Here is an 18,979-nt window from a genome sequence, read left to right on the forward strand (position 1 = left end):
AGCCATAATACATTTTATTTTATAACATGTTTTATCAGCGTGCTGCATAGAAATCTGCTGATGTTAAAATCTATTGTCTATTGACACATTCCTGTTCAGAAACTCACCTCTCCACGGCCATGTCCCGCTGTGCGATCCTCACGGCTCACTGACTCCCAACAGAGTGAATGTACTGTGGTGTGAGAACAGATGCTCCAGCTACTGCTCTGATCCACTCACAGCCCTGCAGCTATTTGAATACAGCCCAAACATTACCATTAACTATCAGTTTGTGACCGAGGAGCCTCCAAACCTGCTCTCCAGACAACAGTCGTTGACTCTGTGTGGCCACTAGTAACAGCGACGGTTCCTGGTTAATGTTTACTTAAAACACAGTGGAGGCCAGGTGGAGGTCTGATGATAAGGGACTGTGTGTTTACGAGAGTGTTTCACTACAAGTAGATAAATTATTAGACTTATACTGTGAGAGTGAATCTTTAGATCTGATCATAGAGAAAGAGAAAACATTTCTTACTCTGAAGATTTGAACGTTGAACATTTATTACATTTATTACATTTATTACATTTACATCAGAACAACCAAACGTTACCTCTGAACACTGCAGCAGTAAAAAAAGGTGTAACACTTCGCTTTGACAATATAATGAGAATACATTTATAGCTGTTGTACATAAAACAATCAACAGCTCAGATTTAACATTAAAAACATTTAGAAAACTCCTCCTCTGTGGACCAGCAGGGGGCGCTGTGTCTGTGGAAAAGTCCACTAAACATACACATGTTGTTCCATGTTGTTTTTCTAATGAATTTCAGCAGGACACTGAACCACTGAACTTCTCTCAGCTTTGTGGGGGGTTTGTTGTTAAAGAGCTGACACACAGAGTTTCATTGTCCTGGTCTGTTATGAGTCTTGATGATGGATCCTCGTCTCATGGCTCCTCCCCCTATGACTGTACACATCATGGACACACGCCTCCAGTTTCCTCCTCTGTCCCTTTGTGTGACTGAGTGAAGGCCTTGTGTGATGTGGATGATGACATGAAGGATGAGATTTACTGGAAGGTTGGACTCTGATCCGCTCTCCTCCTCAGACCGGCTGCAGAGGCTGGACTCTGGAGGCCTGGTACTTTGTCTTTGGACAGCAGCAGCAGTGGACACAGGACAGAATGACCAAGAAGAAAAACGTGGCTGAAAGAGGGACAGGAGACACAGGGGGAGGGGTTAGTGTGTGCTGGTTTTCACGACTGAACCTTGACTGATTCAGTTTACTGTCACCAACCTCCTTTTGTTTCCAGCAGCATCACCAATTATGCATGATAAACCTCCTGCACATTACCAACCCTACCAACCAAATCACACGCATCCAAGTTCATTTACCTGATCTCCTTTTGATAATGAGCCTCCCCTGAAACTGTTTGGAGACCCCCCCCCCCGCCTCCCACTTTGAAAACCTCTGATATACACAGTATAAAGTCATTATAGACCTACCTAATAATAATAATAATAATAATAATAATAATGAATAGCAGGTGAATCTGAACAGTTAACTGAATAAATAAAACATGAAGGAAATCCAAACAGGCCCGTTAAAGACACTGCAGACCTTCTTTTTAAGGTGGTTAAACTTTTTGTGGGGGGCTGTGGGGGTGGTGTGGGGGTGTTGACTGTGAGTGTTCATCTGTGTTTCAGACTGAAGAGATGAAACTCACCAACAAACAGAATGAGCACAAAGAAGGCTCCCAGCTCCAGAGGACTGGCCTGTGGCAGACCCTGTAGTTTAGTCCACAGCTTGTCCAGAACAGACAGAAGCTCCTCCCTCACGTCCATGATCACAGGTACAGGTTCAGATCACACCGATGACCTCACAGCTACACCTGAAAACACATAAAAAGAACATCCTGGGTGAAGGAAAGGTTCACTGTCTCATGTTGAAGCTGCTCTGGATGTAGAATCTACAGCTCCACCCTCCACTCCTACAATTTTATACTTCCACCCTGCAATTACCCCTCAACCCTGCTCCACTGCTGCAAGTAGTAATTTCATATACACCCAGAATCCCTAAATACTGAGCACTCACTCATTACATATCAGCCCCCCTAACTAGTCCACCGATTACCTCCCTGTGTGTGTGTGTGTGTGTGTGTGTGTGTGTGTGTGTGTGTGTGTGTGTGTGTCAGGAGGTTCAGTTTAATTATAAACAAGGGAAACTATTTCAGGCCTGGCCTCTCACATTGAGCCTGTCATCATCACTGTAACAGCTGAGTGTGGGTGACTCCCACAGCACACACACCCGGACACTGAGGACAGTCTGTCACCAGACACTCACACTATGAATGGATTAAAAGTGTGTTAATGAGAAACACAGGAAGTCATCTGATTAATATGAGCTCAGTGTTTCATGTATAAACAGTCTGAAAGAGAAGAGTGTTTAAGATCTCCTGTTTCTTTTATGATTACTTTTTATTTGACATCTTAAAGTAAAAAAAGCGCAAAGGTCTGTAGAATAATGGCCGCACTAACACTGTACTCTTCAATACAACACTGCCCGACACACACAGGAACAGTACAGGACAAAAGACAGTAGATGATAAAATGTATAAATGATCATAATAACAGAAACCAGTGGGAATAATAACATGTGAGAGAATCAATTAAATTAAAAATTAAGATAAATAAATAGATTTTCAACTGTAGTTTAAAATGTTCACACAGCTTGAATGTCTTACAGCTCTGGCAGGATATTCCATAGTTCTGGAGCACAGTTTAAAAAAAAAAAAAGCTGTGCTGCCTATTTTCTGGTGACTGTAATTTAGCGTATTTATAAACTCAGCAGTAGAAGATCTAAGAGACTGTGTAGAGTGTAGTTAAAACAAGGTTTCATGCTCTGTCTTCCTTTTAGTTAAAAGTCCAGCAGCACAGTTCAGAATAAACTGAAATGTTTCAAATGACTTCAGACCAGTGAAAAAAACTTAAACAATTATCTCATCTATTTGAAATGAAAGCGCTAATAAGTTTGATAATATTTCCTAAGTGACAAAAAGATGTTTTGTCACCCTCTATAAGAGTGAAGTAAAATGTGACATGTTCCTTCTGGTTTAACTTCAAGGTCCAGATGTTCACTAGAGAGTGGATCTACAACAGAACCAGTTATAAACAGAACCAGAGGTTCACTGTATCTGTTTTGAGGAGTCTGTTCATCTCCTATTAATATCAATAAATCAGTCAAATCAATCAATATAATCAAATAATGAATTAAGATTGAATAATAATAATAACACAGATAGGTAGATTTAAATATGTGACTCCAAGGTATCTTAAACAAACCAGGTGATGTGAACTCCACTAGTCACAAGTGAGATGACAGTTACTGCTGCTATGCTAGCTAGTTAGCTAGTTAGCTCGGCAGGAGTTTAGGAGCTCATGATTTTAACTAGCTGCTGGCTCATTAAGTTACAGACAATGACAGACTAACTCACCAAGATGTCGGCTCACCTACACGGATATCTGACAATTACAAATAACAGTTAAACCGCTAACAACTAACGGGGAAAAAAATAAGTTTTAGCTAAAAGCTAGCCTCGACTGTCTCCCCAGCTAAGCTAATTTTCACTTCATATAACAGTCTATGTTCTGTCAACTCGCCAACAAAACATCACATGTATTACAATTAAAAATACCATCTTTTACTTAATTAACTACTTGTTTGTATCTCACCGTCTAACATATCATATAAAGTTACTGTAACTCAGAGGTCCTGCCGCTCGACGTTGCCTAGCAACGTCTCGTTATTAAACAACATACGTTCACGAGGTTCCTTAGGAAATTCACCCAACTATAAAACTTATAAATCTAAAAGAAAATTATTTATCATCTTTATACAGAACTACCTTCAAGAACCTGTCTCACTGTTACTTCCCTTAACTACAGTCTAATTATAAAACATATAAATATAAAAAATGGAGAGTTATTTATAATTTTTATACCTTCAAGGTCCTGCCTCATTGTTACTGCCCCTAACTGCCTTAACTACAGTTTAATACCAACGAATTCTTCTTCTTCTTCTTCTTCTTTGTGGCTGCTGTTTTCTTGCTATGGACCCCACCCCCCACCCCCATACTGTACTATACTATACTTTACTATACTATACTACACTATACTACACTATACTATACTATACTATACTATACTATACTACACTATACTACACTATACTATACTATACTATACTATACTACAATATACTATACAATACTATACTATACTATACTACACTATACTACACTATACTATACTATACTATACTTTACTATACTATACTACACTATACTACACTATACTATACTATACTATACTATACTATACTATACTACAATATACTATACAATACTGTACTATACTATACTATACTACACTATACTATACTATACTATACTATACTACAATATACTATACAATACTGTACTATAGTATACTATGTTAAACTATACTATACTATACTACGATATACTAGGCCTATACTATGTTATGCTATACTACTATACTATACTATACTATACTATACTATACTATACTATACCTATCTCAGTATGTCAGTAATCAGTCAGTAACCAGTTAGTAAATGCAGATTCATATGATACAGTAAGTGCAACTGCCACATTCAGAACATGTCAACAGTTTAAGTGACAGAGAAAAAAAAAAAAATCCTGAAAAATACCTGAATGGTTAAATAATTATCAAAACAAAACAAAACAAAACAAAACAAAACAAAACAAAACAAAACAAAACAAAACAAAACAAAACAAAACAAAACAAAACAAAACAAAACAAAACAAAACAAAACAAAACAAACACACAGATGTTAAACTTCTTAATTTCTTGGTGTTAGTATTTAAGGAAGTGTATTTGCGACACCGGACAATCTGATATCTTTTTCTTTTCCTGTGGTTGACAGTGTTTTAGTTTAGAGATGAGACTTCAGTCAGCGCAGAAGCAGGTCCACTGGATTTACTTTTTTTTTGTTTTGTTTTTTATCTCAGTTCAGTTTCAGTAATAACTTTCCAGTATTTCCTCAGCAGAGCAGGGCTGTAGCTGTATAGGTCTACATATACATTCACTTTTGTTCATTGGTGTATACGTCCTTGTTTGGTTTTCTGGAAATCTCAAGCACCTGCCAGAGTTGGTCTGAACACCCTGACCTCTGCTCTGCAGTCTCCTCTTGTCTTTGTCCACTTCACTCCCACACTGTGTTTCACAGCTGAACAGTCAGAGACCAAAACATGCAGCTGTGTCAGGAACGCCTTTAGAGCTACTGTAAATAAGTCAGTGTGCACAGACTCCTCAGTAAACCTGCTTCTGTTTCTTTGATGTAAAGTATGAAGCCCATTCTGCCCATGCAGTGAAAATCATAACTTGGTCTTTTAATGCAGAATGTATAAAGATGGTATAAATAAATATAAAGTGCAGGTATGTATGTATATGTGAATCAATAAACAAGCTCTTACCTCTCAGTGAATGTGAGAGTCACTGTTTCCACTTGTTCAACGTTCTCTGAAAGCAGAACCACACTCAGACTTCCTCCTGTCTTCTCACTGCTTCACCGGTTCTTCTGGGTCAGTTTGTGGTGGAGCCTGCTGGTCCCTGCTGGTCCCTGCTGGTCCCTGCTCCGGTTCAGACTCAGAGACCGGACCTGGATGTTTGGAGGTAATTTGACTCTTCAGCCGATCAGCAGAGCTGCAGCTCTTCCTCCTCTAGTGTGTTGCTCACTTTCTCTGACTTTGACTAACTCCTGCTCTCAGGGAGTTCGTGCACCCCTCCCTTTCCTCCTCCTTCTCTTTCAAACCCCCCCCCCCACCACCACCTCCAACCACTTTCCAAATTCACTCGTTCACTGCTGCTTCTCTCTCTCTCTCTCCCCCTCTCCCTCTATCCTGTTGTACATCTGAACACTCGCTCTCTGTCTCTCTCTCTCTCTCTCTGCTACAGACCAGCTGTGCCAGGGCCTCTCTTTTGTCTGCAGTCACCGTGGAGACGAGGCTCCTTATAAAAGGAGGAGGGGGTGGTATGTGTGTGTATGTGTGTGTATGAGTGTGTGTTCATCCATCTGGTGTCCCGCCAGCTGACTCCCATATTTCTCAAGACCATGTACGTCTGCGTTTGCTGTTGATTTGTTCTTGTTTCTGCCATGTACACACAGGAAGTAGAACAGCAGACATGTTCAGAGACCCTGATGAATCCAGATCCAGTGGAGGCTGTGAGGTCCTCCGAGGGGGGGGGGGGGGTCTCAGAAAGAAAGAACAATGAGGTTTTTCCTTCACTTTGTTGTTTTCTGATGAAAATCAACAGTGTCTACGTGCATTAAAGGATATCTGGACTTTCCAAGTCATTCATCCACAAACAGCCGTTACTCATTTCCTAACACTCCAGTGGAACGGCCCAGAGTTCCTGCAGCGCAAGAGTGTTAAAGTTGAGGCTGTTGAAAGATGATCTGAAGCTGAGAGCTGCATCAGAAACAGTCTGTAGATATTCACATACACACTTGTGTTAGCGAACAGATGTCCGTCCACACATGCAGCAGATACAGTAACATGGACAACTCTAACGTTCAGTCTCTGAACAGTGTGACGAGCTGTAAACACAACACTGACATAAAACCTCAGAGAGTCGGTGTGGAAAACATGTCGGATAACTATCATCTATTTGTCCAACAGATATAGATTAGCATTAGCTGATTGGGGTGTCAGTGTGTAACATGAGACCACGTTCACCCTGTGACCCCTGTGAGCCCTCAGACACAGCGCCTGACTGACACACATGTAGAGAAGTAAGTAACTTTAATACGTCACCATACGTTTTAGGATGGTCAAATATTTGATTATTTATAGTTTGATTATTAATTTGTCAAATATTCTTTGATTGATCACTTGATAGGAAAATTTATTTAGAGACTATTTAGCTCAAATATAAAAAAAAAAGCCACTCACTGCTGGTTTGTTAAAGCAACAGTTCAAAACTGAAATTATTCATCATCAAAATAGTTGGTTTCATCTTCTGTTGATTAACTAACCAATTAATTGATTAATTAACTAGCACTACTACATGAAAGGAATCAATAATTTAGGAGTTTCTGTTTTAGTTAACAATATTTAAAGTGAAAGTTTAAATCAAAACCTTCATGTGTGATAAAACCTGACGAGTCGATGCTGGTCTTGTTTAAATGCCACCTCCAGGTTCATTACTCACCTGTCTGTCAATCCACAACCACCTGTTACTGCATCCTCCTCCTTCATCCACCCTCTCCAGCCTGTCCAGCTGGTCCTCACAGCTGCCCCTCCCCCCACCCTCCTCATTATTCCTCAGCTGATTCTGAGTTTTGTTCACACTGCAGATTACAACGACATCACTACATGTTGATGACTCACAGCTTCTTCCTGTTCCCTGGAAACTCCTCGTCGTCAAACAACCTCCTGAAGCTCAACACGGACAGAGAGGATACTCCTGTTACTGGTGATGAACGTCACTGGCAGGAAATGTGTGGACAGCACCTGACAGGTGAGAGGCCTAGGTGGAATCACAGAGGCCGATTGTACTGGAGACAAACCGATCAGAACCAGAAACTGATCTGTGGACCCAGAACAACAACAAGAACACAGAATGAACGAGCTGAACTGGATTCAGAGGAAGAGGCAGGACAGGTAAAGGTGAGGCCTCGGAGGTGGGCCCCTGATCCGGACCATATTTGCACCTCATGCTTGTTTTCTTGTGGTCCAGTTGCCGCTTGGTTCCACGGCCCGATTCTGGCCCATATACAGCAGGATTTTCAGATGCTACTTCCACATCTGGACCAATTCTGACGCACACACACAACAGGTGGACTCCACGATGTGGAAGTATACGGGCCAGACTCGGGCCGAGGACGATAACTCAGGCCTAAGACCAATGTTACCATGGTAACAACCAGTAGCCCCCCCCCCCAAAAAAAAACAAAAAAAACAAAAACCAATAAAACAACCCAGGAAAACATGGATCATGAAACGTCACACATCCATTAACATTCATTAACCCACACACTAGTGATACATATGTATGGAGGTAAATAACAGTTTCATCACACAGCTGAGGCGTCACTGCTCCAAACTCTGACGACTGTTTTTAAATCACAGTGTTCAGCCGGTTCTGATGAGGCTGTGACTTCAGTGTGTTTCATGTTATCTAACCACAGACCTCAGAGGACTGTCAGGACCAGGTCTGAGTCTGAGCCTCCATCTGTGGCTCTACATCATATCACTGTGTCAGACCTGGACCTGAGTCCTGGCTTCACACAACACTCACGCTACACATTTTACAAATATTCATCATTTAAAAAAATAAATCTGTTTCTGTTTCTCAGTCTGGACAACAGCTGTGTTTGTCTCTCTGGTTCTCAGAACATGTTGTGTTTTCTATCAGTCTCCCTCAGTGAGCTGGTGAAGATGATTTGATCCTCCCGAACAGAAACCTGATCCAAACTGTCTTATATTCATTTATTTGAATTTCATGTTCCTCTGACTCAGGTCAGAACATGAGCTTATTGTGATGTCCAATGTTTCATCCACTCAACTGCTTGATGAATATGTTGCAGTTCATATCTAACGATGAAAGGAGCAGGATGTAATGTTAGTAACACTCAGAGGCAGAAGGATTTCTGATGGTTTTAGAACCTGTGCTGCACGAGCTCGCCCTCTACTGGTGCAGACGACACATGACAGAGTCTGTAGGAGAAGGAGAAGTGAATCATTTCCAGCACTTTAACTGCACAGTTCAGATAAAAGCAGGATCCAGGAGCATCAGGCAGAGTCGGAGACAGATTACTGTCACCATCATTTACATTTACCATTTACATTCAGGGCTTAGCCCCAACTTCAGTCGATATTCAGGGAACATTCATGGCAGCTACATGCTGTTTACTGTATCAAACCATTTGAACATCATTTGGGAAAAACATGAAAGTTGCCCAAGAAAAAAAAAAACCTTCCTAAACCTGCATCATATTTTGAATCTAATTGTTCTCTGTCTCCATCGTTCTCAAACCACGACACAACAGATTTTGACAATGACTAATTTTCAATACTGTCACATAAAAAGAGGCAAAGATTGTCGGATGTGACTATTTTGAATTTACATGACACAGGTGGGGAATGAATGTGGCATAAACAGCATCTCTAAGCTTGACACCTATTGTTGTGACACTCTGCTGGAGTACAGGAACAGAGGAGCTGTGCACTAAATTAATTAATTAAAAAAGAAAAGTGCACTGACATAGACTGCGAGGGTGTGTGACCTCACAGGAATTATTACTGAAGTGTTGACATTTTAAAAACTGATTCAGCATCCACTCATTCATCCCTAAAAAGCCCCACAACCCAGCTTCACTGCAATAGACACACGTTTTACAGGCTGTTTCTTCTGTTGATTACACAACCTGATGTAAGTCTAAGTTGTGTTCAAATGCACCATGTTGTTAGCAGTGTTTGAGAGACTGAACCAGGTTTCCGGCCTGAGTAGTTCTTGTGTTGCCTCCTACACAGCCTCATTATTAGACAGTGGTTCAGTTAGCTTAGCCTCTGTGGAGCTCCAGTCTGTGAGCTGATGCGGCGTTTAGGTGCTGTCTGAAATGTTATAATCATCACACATCACCTGGTTCTCCTTTCACCGGTGTGACTGTGTCTGAATTAACGGGGTCTCGTTGTCTTTACGTGTATAAAACTCTAGAGGGCGCACGTGACCAAAAGCTAGAAAAACAAAACTGTAGAATGTTGAAGGTTCCGAGCAGCACATGAAGGCATCACGAGGAGAGAAGGAAGCGCTGCCACGTCTGAGGATCCTCTGCAGCAGCACCAGCGGGTCTGAGCACCGGGATGGGCCGGTGCCGGGAGGGGTGGGGTGTGAGAGGTGGGAGTGACGGAGGAAACACGTAGACCCACAACACGACACTACACAACAATACAACTACACAACACTGCACAACACTCCCTGACTGTAAACAGGCCGTGTCTTCTGGAGGACCCTGCTCGCTGCTGCTCTATTGTTCACACATCGAGGCCCGTTTCTGCGGTTTTCCCGGGTCCAGGAAGAAGAGGGTGGGGGTGGGGGGGGGGACCCATGCTCAGCTCAGGGACAATGGAGGAATTTGTGACCGAAGAGGAAGAGCCGTGGTACGACCAGCAGGACCTGGAGCAGGGTAAGACCCCATCCTCCCCGTCTGCAGCATCAGCCGCCGGGCTCCACCTAACAAAGACCGTAACATGTAGAGAAACGTCCTGTAGGAGCGTCTCAGTCTGAGCCGGGTCCAGTCTGGAGAAGGTTCTGACAACAATGCTGGAGAGAACCCAGGGCCCAGTCAGCAGCTGGAACCAGGCTGCAAACAGGCTGCAAACAGGCTGTTGTCAGGCTTTAACCAGGCTGTTGTCAGGCTGTTATCAGACTGTAACCAGGCTGTTGTCAGGCTGTTATCAGACTGTAACCAGGCTGTTGTCAGGCTGTTCTCAGGCTGTTATCAGACTGTAACCAGGCTGTTGTCAGGCTTTAACCAGGCTGTTGTCAGGCTTTAACCAGGCTGCAAACAGGGTTTAACCAAGGCTGTAACCAGGCTGTTGTCAGGCTTTAACCAGGCTGTTATCAGACTGTAACCAGGCTGTTGTCAGGCTTTAACCAGGCTGTTGTCAGGCTTTAACCAAGGCTGTAACCAGGCTGTTGTCAGGCTTTAACCAGGGTTTAATCAAAGCTGTAACCAAGCTGCTGTCAGGCTGTAATCAGGCTGTAACCAGGCTGTAGTCAGGCTGCAAGCAGACTTATCAGCCTGATCCAGGTTATTAGGCCGTTATCAGTGTCTAACCAGACTTTAATCAGACTGTTATCTGGCTGCAAAAAGGCTGCAACCTGGCTGTAACCAGACTTTAACCAGGCTGTAAGTTATGGAGGGTTTAACACCACTAACAGTTGTTTTTCTTCAAAAAAAAGATCTCTTGATTTTTTTATTGCTGCAACTATTAGTCAGTGAATTGATTATTTGATTGACAGATAAACGAGTCACCTACAGATCTGATCAGTTTTATTTCATTGTGAGTGTCGTAAAGATCCTGTTCTACCTGCTACTTTACACTAAGTGAAACATCTTTAGGTGCTGGAGACAGAACAGACTGACGAGGCTGATGGACACGTCACACCTTTATAACCCAGAGTTAATTTCTTCACTAACACACACTGACACACAGCCTGAGATCAACAGTAATGTGAACAGTGTGAAAATCAGACTGTGGTGTGTGTTGACTTTACACACCAGGGGCAGGATGCATAACTGGTGCGTTCACACAAAAACCATGCGTACGCCATTTCCCGCTCATAAACTGGTCTTTATAAACACAGAGTGTCACCTCAGTCCTTCCTTTGACTAAAGAATATAAAACAAGCTGAGACAGTAATTCAACATAAAATAAAACCAACTTCACGGAGCTCGCAGTCATTATTATCAGTTTTACACAGAACAATTTTACATTTCATAAACAGAAATAATTGTGTTTGTTCTCAGTGTTTCCTTTAACACTGTTTAATATCAGTATTTATTGAGTCATTCTGTAACTGTGTCATACTATTTGAATATTGAGTAATCACAGTGTTGGAGCCTGTGGAGCCTCATTAAGACTAAATGAAGTTCAGAGTGAAACAGGACTTTACATTAGAGTGACTGTACTAAAGTAAATGATGCTTGTTTTTACTTCAGTTTCAGAGTCTGAAATTCTTCTTTCTTCTCTGAATATTCCTGAGTGTGTATGTATATTTGTGGTCTTGTGCGTACACAGAGTTTTATTGATGAATCTACGCAGAGTTTTATGCATCTGGCACCTGGTCCTCACAGCTGCATCGTTACCATGGATACCTTGCAGCCTTGTGTTAAATATGAGATATAAAATAACAGCATAGAAATATGGAAAGAAAACAAATATTTTCACTGGACAAATACATTTTATAGATTTTTTTTTTCTTACTTGAACACAGTGACAATGTGAAGCTCAAATGATGTGTTCAATGTCAGGATTAAAATCATCTTATATTATTCAGTGTATGATTTACAGTCTTAACATCTATGTTAAAGTCATTAATGTGATATTATCATAAATTCAGGATAAATAATTGAATATTCTTATAAAATGCTTCGTCAGTCTCTCCGCTGTCCTCTGCAGCTCTCTGATTGGTCACTTCCTGTGTCAGAGGATAAAAATAGATCCTCAGTTTTTACTCTGGGACACAGTGAGGAGGGCTGAAGTCCAAATGTCTTCGTGTTTGTGTGTGTGTGTGTGTGTGTGTGTGTGTGTGTGTGTGTGTGTGTGTGTGTGTGTGATGGAGCAGAGAAGATGTCAGAGCCGTCTGAGCTCATCCTCAGTCATGTGACCTTTCAGGAAGTCACACTCCTTCAGAGAGAGACTGTCTTTGTGTTACAGGACTGACAGAGGATCAGTCTGAGCTCTGAGGCTCCGACGGGGAGGGATGTAAAAAGGATTAACATTAATATTAACATGTTTATTAATATTAACATTAGCATTAGCATGTTTCACTTACAGTACTGTAACATAGGCTTACCCAAGGGTTTGAGAGGCAGGTATGGAGCGTGCCCGGTGCACAGAGAGGAAAAGTAAACGAGAAGCTGACTCACAGGAAAAGGCTTCATGAGCTGTAGGAACAAACTGTGAAGCAGAGGGAGCAGACATGACTTCAGTGTTAATCTGTTTATTTGGTCTCGTATGAATTTCATCCTGAGGGTCGAGCTTTTATTTTGAAAGGGATATGGCTGTCAGAGAGTCGACGTCCCTCCAACTCCACGACAATTACAATTACTACACGATAATTCAGTTCATATAACTTTATTCATGTGTGTGAGGTTGTGGCTCAGCAGCCAAATCAGCAGACTCACCTGGTGTAAGGAGAGGTCCTCGAACAGCACATATAAACTGTACCTGTGTGTTTCTTTCACCATGAGACATGAAATGTCCACAGGTCCATCCGTTAAATAATCTTCACACACAGAACAGAAACAGTGGAGGCGTCATGTTTCATTAATCGCAGATGATCGTGTTTTTGCTGGCGCTCAGGTTGAAGCAGAGTTAATAAAACAATCATAAAGAATAAAGGTCAGTGTTGCTCTGATGATGGAGCAGCTGAGGGGAAGATAATAGATACAGGATCTGAGAGGAGAGAGAACCTCATCAGCTCCACTTTCTCTGTGCAAGGTCACAAAGCACATCGCTGACTCAGACCCAACAGTGTGGACCGGTGCTGCTGAGTCAGAGAACAGCGAGGACACAGAGTCATCGTACTGTGGAGGATCAGATAAAGACAGAGGAGTGAGCTGCAATAAAAGTAAAGTCACATTAAACTAGAGCCGCACAATTAATCAAAAATATAATCTAAATCTCAACGTGACCAAGTGCAAAATCCAAAACACAGGAGCTGCAGTTGAAGGTAAAATGTGTCACAATACTGTGGTGCACTGTTAGCATCATTAGCATTGTGGTGCTAAAGCGATGCCTCGGTCTACAAATCATATTGAAACATAGGAACAAGAACAAAAATCACATGGTCTTCATTTTTAAAAAAATTATTTAAAAATTATGAAAATGTGATTTATATTTTACATATCGTGCAGCCCTACATTAGAGCTCCACCCCTCTGACTTCTTCTTCTTCTGTGTCTGATCTGCAGACCTCCACCTGGCTGCAGAGCTGGGGAAGACTCTGCTGGAGAGGAACAAGGAGCTGGAGGACTCCTTACAGCAGATGTACATCACTAATGAAGAGCAGGTGCAGGAGATCGAGGTATGAAGCCGACGACAGAGAAACCAGGAAGTGAATTCATCCAATCAGATAATACAGAAGACGTGTGGGACTGTCCCTTTAATTAAAAAGAGTTGGTTTCACAGTGAAGTGCAAACTGAAGGTTTAATTTACTAATTAATATTTGATTTGATGATTTGATGACGGTACGACAAGTTATAAGTTTGTAAAGTTGAGGTTTAAATTGTCAAAGTCCATTTAGTGGCTGTGGTGGGGCTTTCAATCATATCAAATGATCTTCACAAACAAAACCTTCAGAAAAAGATAAAAGGAAATGATGCTACACTCCATCTGCAGATGAAGAAAATGACCAATAAATAATAATCAATAAGTGTGTGTGTGTGTGTGTGTGTGTGTGTGTGTGTGTGTGTGTGTGTGTGTGTGTGTGTGTGTGTGTGTGTGTGTGTGTGTGTGTGTGTGTGTGTGTGTGTCTCAGTACCTGTCCAAGCAGCTGGAGGTTCTCCGGGACATGAACGAGCAGCACGCCAAAGTGTACGAGCAGCTGGACGGGACGGCCAGAGATCTGGAGCGCACCAACCTCAGTCTGGTGACGGACAGCAAGACGTCCCAGCAGAAGATAGAGAGGTGAGGGGATGGGTAGGTTCTCCTTCCTCTGCTGCTTCATCCTCCTCCTCCTCCTCCTCTAAACCTTCCCTCCTCCCCCTGGACCAGGTTAACGGGGACCATCGAGGCTCTGCAGACCCAGGTGGAGTGTCTGTCAGGTCAGGTGGATCAGCTCCGGTCCATGGAGCAGCTCCGAGTCCGGAGGGAGAAAAGGGAGCGACGCAAGACCATCCACACCTTCCCCTGTCTGAGGGAGCTCTGCACAGCCCCCGGGTACTACACTCTGCATGGGGGGGGGGTCTACATTCTGTAAGGGGGGGGGGGCAACTGTCTCTAAACGAACCACAATTGTGTGTCACTCTCTCAGGTATGAGGATGAGTTTGTGGTGGGTCGGGCCGAGAGCTTCACCGTGGAGACGAAGGTTCAGCCGTTTGAAGAGGAGAACCAGCACCTGAGGGAGGCGGTGTCGGCCCTGAGGGCAGCGATCCGGACGGAGAGGGGGCGCAGGGAGGGGGTGGAGAGGGAGTGCAACCTCCTGCTGGCAGAGTTCTCACGGCTGCAGACACGACTGCAGGTTAGTGAAGAGTCACACTCGCCTACGGAAGCTGAGAGAGGTCACACTCAAATATTCTTTATCCCGTTATCTCAAGATAACAAAGCTCATTATCCCGAGATAACGAGATATTATCAGTTATACACGTACACTAAGTCTCAGTGACTCTCCTCCTGAGATAACGAGTTTTGTTATCTTGAGATAATGAGATTAAAAAATATCCGTGAGTACGGCCTTTCTCTTCGTACTCACCTGAGACACCTGACTTACCTGGTGATTCTGACAGGGGATCAGATTGGTGTGGTTGAGGCTCCTTCACAGGACACACACACACACACACACACACACATCAACTACACAAGTTAACAACACACTCACTGAAGAACAGAATCAGGAGCAGTTGTTCTTGTGTCTCTGCTGCAGGATGCTGAGGGCTGCCAGGCCCGGGTGCGGGAGCTGGAGGTGGAGCTTCAGGAGCTGCAGCAGCTCCGTCGAGCCCGGACCTTCCTGCTGAGCGGCGAGGACGATGGCGTGGCTCTCACGCAGACTGTCCTCAACAGCACGCCGGAGACCGACACCTTCCTGGAAGTGGAGGCGGGGCAGACGGGGGGAGGTACGAGCGAGCAAACTGAAGGAGGGGCCGGTGGAAGTGAGGCGTTACCTGATTCTAGCCCCGTGAGGAAAAGCTGCAGCGACACAGCGCTCAACACCATTGTGGCCCGGGATGCGTCCGGCCGCAGGAGAGGCAGCTACGCCCTCCACGCCAACAGCGTGAGGAAGAGGGGGATGTCCATCCTGCGAGAGGTGGACGAGCAGTACCACGCCTTACTGGAGAAATACGAGGAGCTGCTGGGGAAGTGTCGGCGCCACGAGGAGAGCCTGTGTCACGCCGAGGTCCAGACTTCCAGACCCGTCTCCCGAGACCCGTCCATGAAAGACTGCGCCATGGGCCCCACCCCGGTGCCGCCCCCGACGCCCGCCCAGTCGCCCTCCACCCCCGAGGCCATTGAGAGCATCAGCAAGCAGGTGGAGGCGGTGGATAAACGGCTGGGACAGAACACACCAGAGTACAAGGCCCTCTTCAAGGAGATCTTCTCTCGAATCCAGAAGACCAAGATGGACATCAAAGCTACCAAAGCCTCTAAAAAGTCTGGGAAGTCCAGCAAGTCCACTAAACACTGATGGTCCACTGATGGTTGTGTGATGTTTGAACAGGAGTTTGGTGTAAACGCTCTTCTAGAGGGAAAACAGCTAAAGTCAGTAGAGTTGAGTTTAACTGAACTCACATTAGACTCCATGGTCCAGAGTCCAGGACTGAAACCTTCCACTTACACAAGAATCTGAACCTGCATGAGATTAACTTTAAAACTTCAGTCACATTAAACATGAGATCACTCCCCTCATATTCTTTTATTCAGAGTTCAGTCTGAATCTGTCCTGGCTTCACTGCCTAACTACAGTACCTTATAGACATCTACCACAGTAACAGTAACACGCCTCAGGCACTTAACATTAACACTGCTCTAGAAAAACTGCATATTAATTATAATGGATCTACTAACATTAATATAATCACATGAAGAGACGAAGGTGATCCTCTCAGGCCTCAGTGCTGTTTCAGGGGTTTGATGAGAAGATCAATTCCACTGTCATGACATGACACGCCAGCAGCTGGTTAGCCTAGCTTAGCATGAAGACAGGAAATAGAGGGAAACAGCTAGCCTGGCTCTGTCGACTGTGACGAGTTCTGGCTTGTTTGTGGGTATGTACCCGATTATGTCTGGGTTTAAAGTGGGTCAGAACGGTGCAGAATGATCTGGTGTTGTGTCGAAGTCTGTTCCCATCTGGAAGTTTACTGTAGTTACTTTCCATCACTTCTGCAAAGCCGTAAAAATAACTTGAATGTGACGGAAAACGACTGGTGACACCATGTTCATGTTATGAGCTGTATATTATAGATGTTGAACTTGTCAACCCATAGTTAAAAATGATCATTATGTTTAAAATATGAGACAGTGAGTTTACAGAGCAGCAGTTCCCATCATGACACTGTTAGCTAAGTAACTACTATTAGCTAATTGAAGATTAACCCCCCCAATTTAATAGTTAAATTATTTGGAATTAGATGATGCATTATTCAGGAACACAGAAAAAGCTCTGCATTATAAATATGTATGATTAAACAGGAGCAGACCTGTGATTGGTCACTGTTCTGGTTGAACAGCCAGGCTACTGCTCGTGCAACAGAGTTGGACTGGCATAAATCCAAATCCTAGGGTTCCCCTACTTTAACCCCTGAGTAACAGGTCGGTCCTGGTAGATTTTATTACCTTTGGACAGAGCCACATTTTCCATTTCCCCCTGCCTCTGTTTTTTTGTGCTAAGCTAAGCTAACCAGCTGCTGTAGCTTGATGTTTAGTAAACAGACAGGAATGATATTGATCTTGTCAAACTGTCAGGAAGCCAAAGAGAGTATTTCTCCAGATGTTGAACTGTGTAGCTGATGACTTTAACACCGACTCACAGTGAAAACACTTTCTGACAGGAGAGGAACACAGACTGGAAATATGATGTACATCTATCTCTACACTGAGTACTGAAAGAGGTCTGCATGTGGACTACAACAAATAAATGTATTCACAGTACTGAGTAATATCTAAAGTGTTAGTTTGATCAGTTTAACCTGTTGAGTTTTTAAGGCTAAAAGCTGCGACAATCTGTGCAGATTGTTATTGTCTCTGTTTTCTGGGCATTAGACTGTGAAGACTGTGAAGTAGAAAGTGGTGCAGTGGTGAAACTGATGTTACGTCGGTGGATGACATATTCTTTGGGACTGTTTCCTTCAGTTACAGTTGACAGACACTACAGTAGAAGTGTAACCAGTATAAGGCTTCAACCCAGGGCTTTTTCTAACACATAGCAGTCTTAGCTAACTATACAACTACCCTGCAAATATATTGCACCTTTTTCACAGTATACGATGCCTATGCCTTTTTCTGGGAACCTCTATGTATAAAACTTTGTTATAATGAATGTTATCACAGCTAATATTTTATATCTGATTCTTCTGTGAGATTTAAGACATAACGAAGCTTGAAACCTCCACAGGTGTCTCAGCAGACACCTGGCGGGGGTCCTACGTTTAAAAAGGGAGGGTGGATGTTTTTCTGAAGACTGTTACTGAGAGAGAGAGAGAGAGAAATCCTTCAGGATAACTGTGTTGTATAAAGAGCATCTGAGGTCAGTGATCGTGTCTGTTAGAGTGATTTGAGTGTGAGGAGGAGGAGGAACATGTGTTACCATCCTACAGGTGATGAGCTTTCCGTCATGTCTTACTTTTGCACTTGAAAATGTTTGACGCCTCATCTCTTGCATATTTAGAATAGCTAATATGAATCTGTACCTGTGTATTTATTTGTGCGTGAATGTTTCTTCATTATTTTTTTTTATTTTTCAGTGCCTATATGTGAATGTCACTAACATATTGTCAGAATAGACATATTTAATTTGCTCTATTTACATGTATTATCAGTTAATAAGATATTGACATTACAGTTTAGTCTGGTCATGTTAGTTCTGTCATCATTGAACTAAGATCCTGTTAATAAAGCATTGATATCATGCATCCTGTGTTATTTTATTTATATGACTGCACTGAGTGGAAATGACAAAACAAGTTAACATCTTTTGTTTATTTCAGTTTTTAGATTGACAGTGAGATAACTTACAGAGAAAGAAGTAAGCATGTCCTTAAGAACTTTTTAATTCACTTAAAAAAAACGATGATATTTTTAAATAATTATTGAGAAGCTAAAAAAAAGCAGCTAAGATACGGGAAGAGGGTGAAGGATGTTGTTATAATAATGTTAGCTCGTCTTTCCGTATATACAATAGATGTATATATATATATATATATAATCGACATTGCAAAAATCGTCCTAATTCGGGTTATCGTAGTCAACAAATATTTATATGTTATCCGGCTTTACGTCTGTCGAT

At 42.7% G+C, this 18,979-nt stretch overlaps 1 protein-coding gene across 1 annotated transcript; it reads left to right on the forward strand.

Annotated features, from left to right (window-relative positions):
- The first annotated feature begins 9,924 nt into the window (after nucleotides 1-9,924).
- LOC130162724 (cerebellar degeneration-related protein 2-like) lies at nucleotides 9,925-18,603 on the forward strand. Its single transcript, XM_056366510.1, has 6 exons — nucleotides 9,925-10,216; nucleotides 13,732-13,844; nucleotides 14,299-14,447; nucleotides 14,535-14,699; nucleotides 14,794-15,001; nucleotides 15,404-18,603. The coding sequence occupies exons 1-6, from the start codon at nucleotides 10,138-10,140 to the stop codon at nucleotides 16,160-16,162; spliced, it is 1,473 nt and encodes a 490-aa protein (XP_056222485.1). The 5' UTR covers nucleotides 9,925-10,137; the 3' UTR covers nucleotides 16,163-18,603.
- The last annotated feature ends 376 nt before the right edge of the window (nucleotides 18,604-18,979 follow it).

The sequence above is a fragment of the Seriola aureovittata genome, chromosome 21 (genome assembly GCF_021018895.1).
Source record: "Seriola aureovittata isolate HTS-2021-v1 ecotype China chromosome 21, ASM2101889v1, whole genome shotgun sequence".
NCBI lineage: Eukaryota > Metazoa > Chordata > Actinopteri > Carangiformes > Carangidae > Seriola > Seriola aureovittata.

What these genes read in the sequence shown, in the direction of transcription:
- LOC130162724 (XM_056366510.1), top strand. Translation starts at nt 10,138, where the DNA reads ATGCTCAGCTCAGGGACAATGGAGGAATTTGTGACCGAAGAGGAAGAG. An exon ending in AGCAGGTGCAGGAGATCGAG is followed by an intron (nt 13,845 to 14,298) that starts GTATGAAGCCGA and finishes TGTGTGTCTCAG; the next exon opens with TACCTGTCCAAGCAGCTGGA. An exon ending in GAGCTCTGCACAGCCCCCGG is followed by an intron (nt 14,700 to 14,793) that starts GTACTACACTCT and finishes TCACTCTCTCAG; the next exon opens with GTATGAGGATGAGTTTGTGG.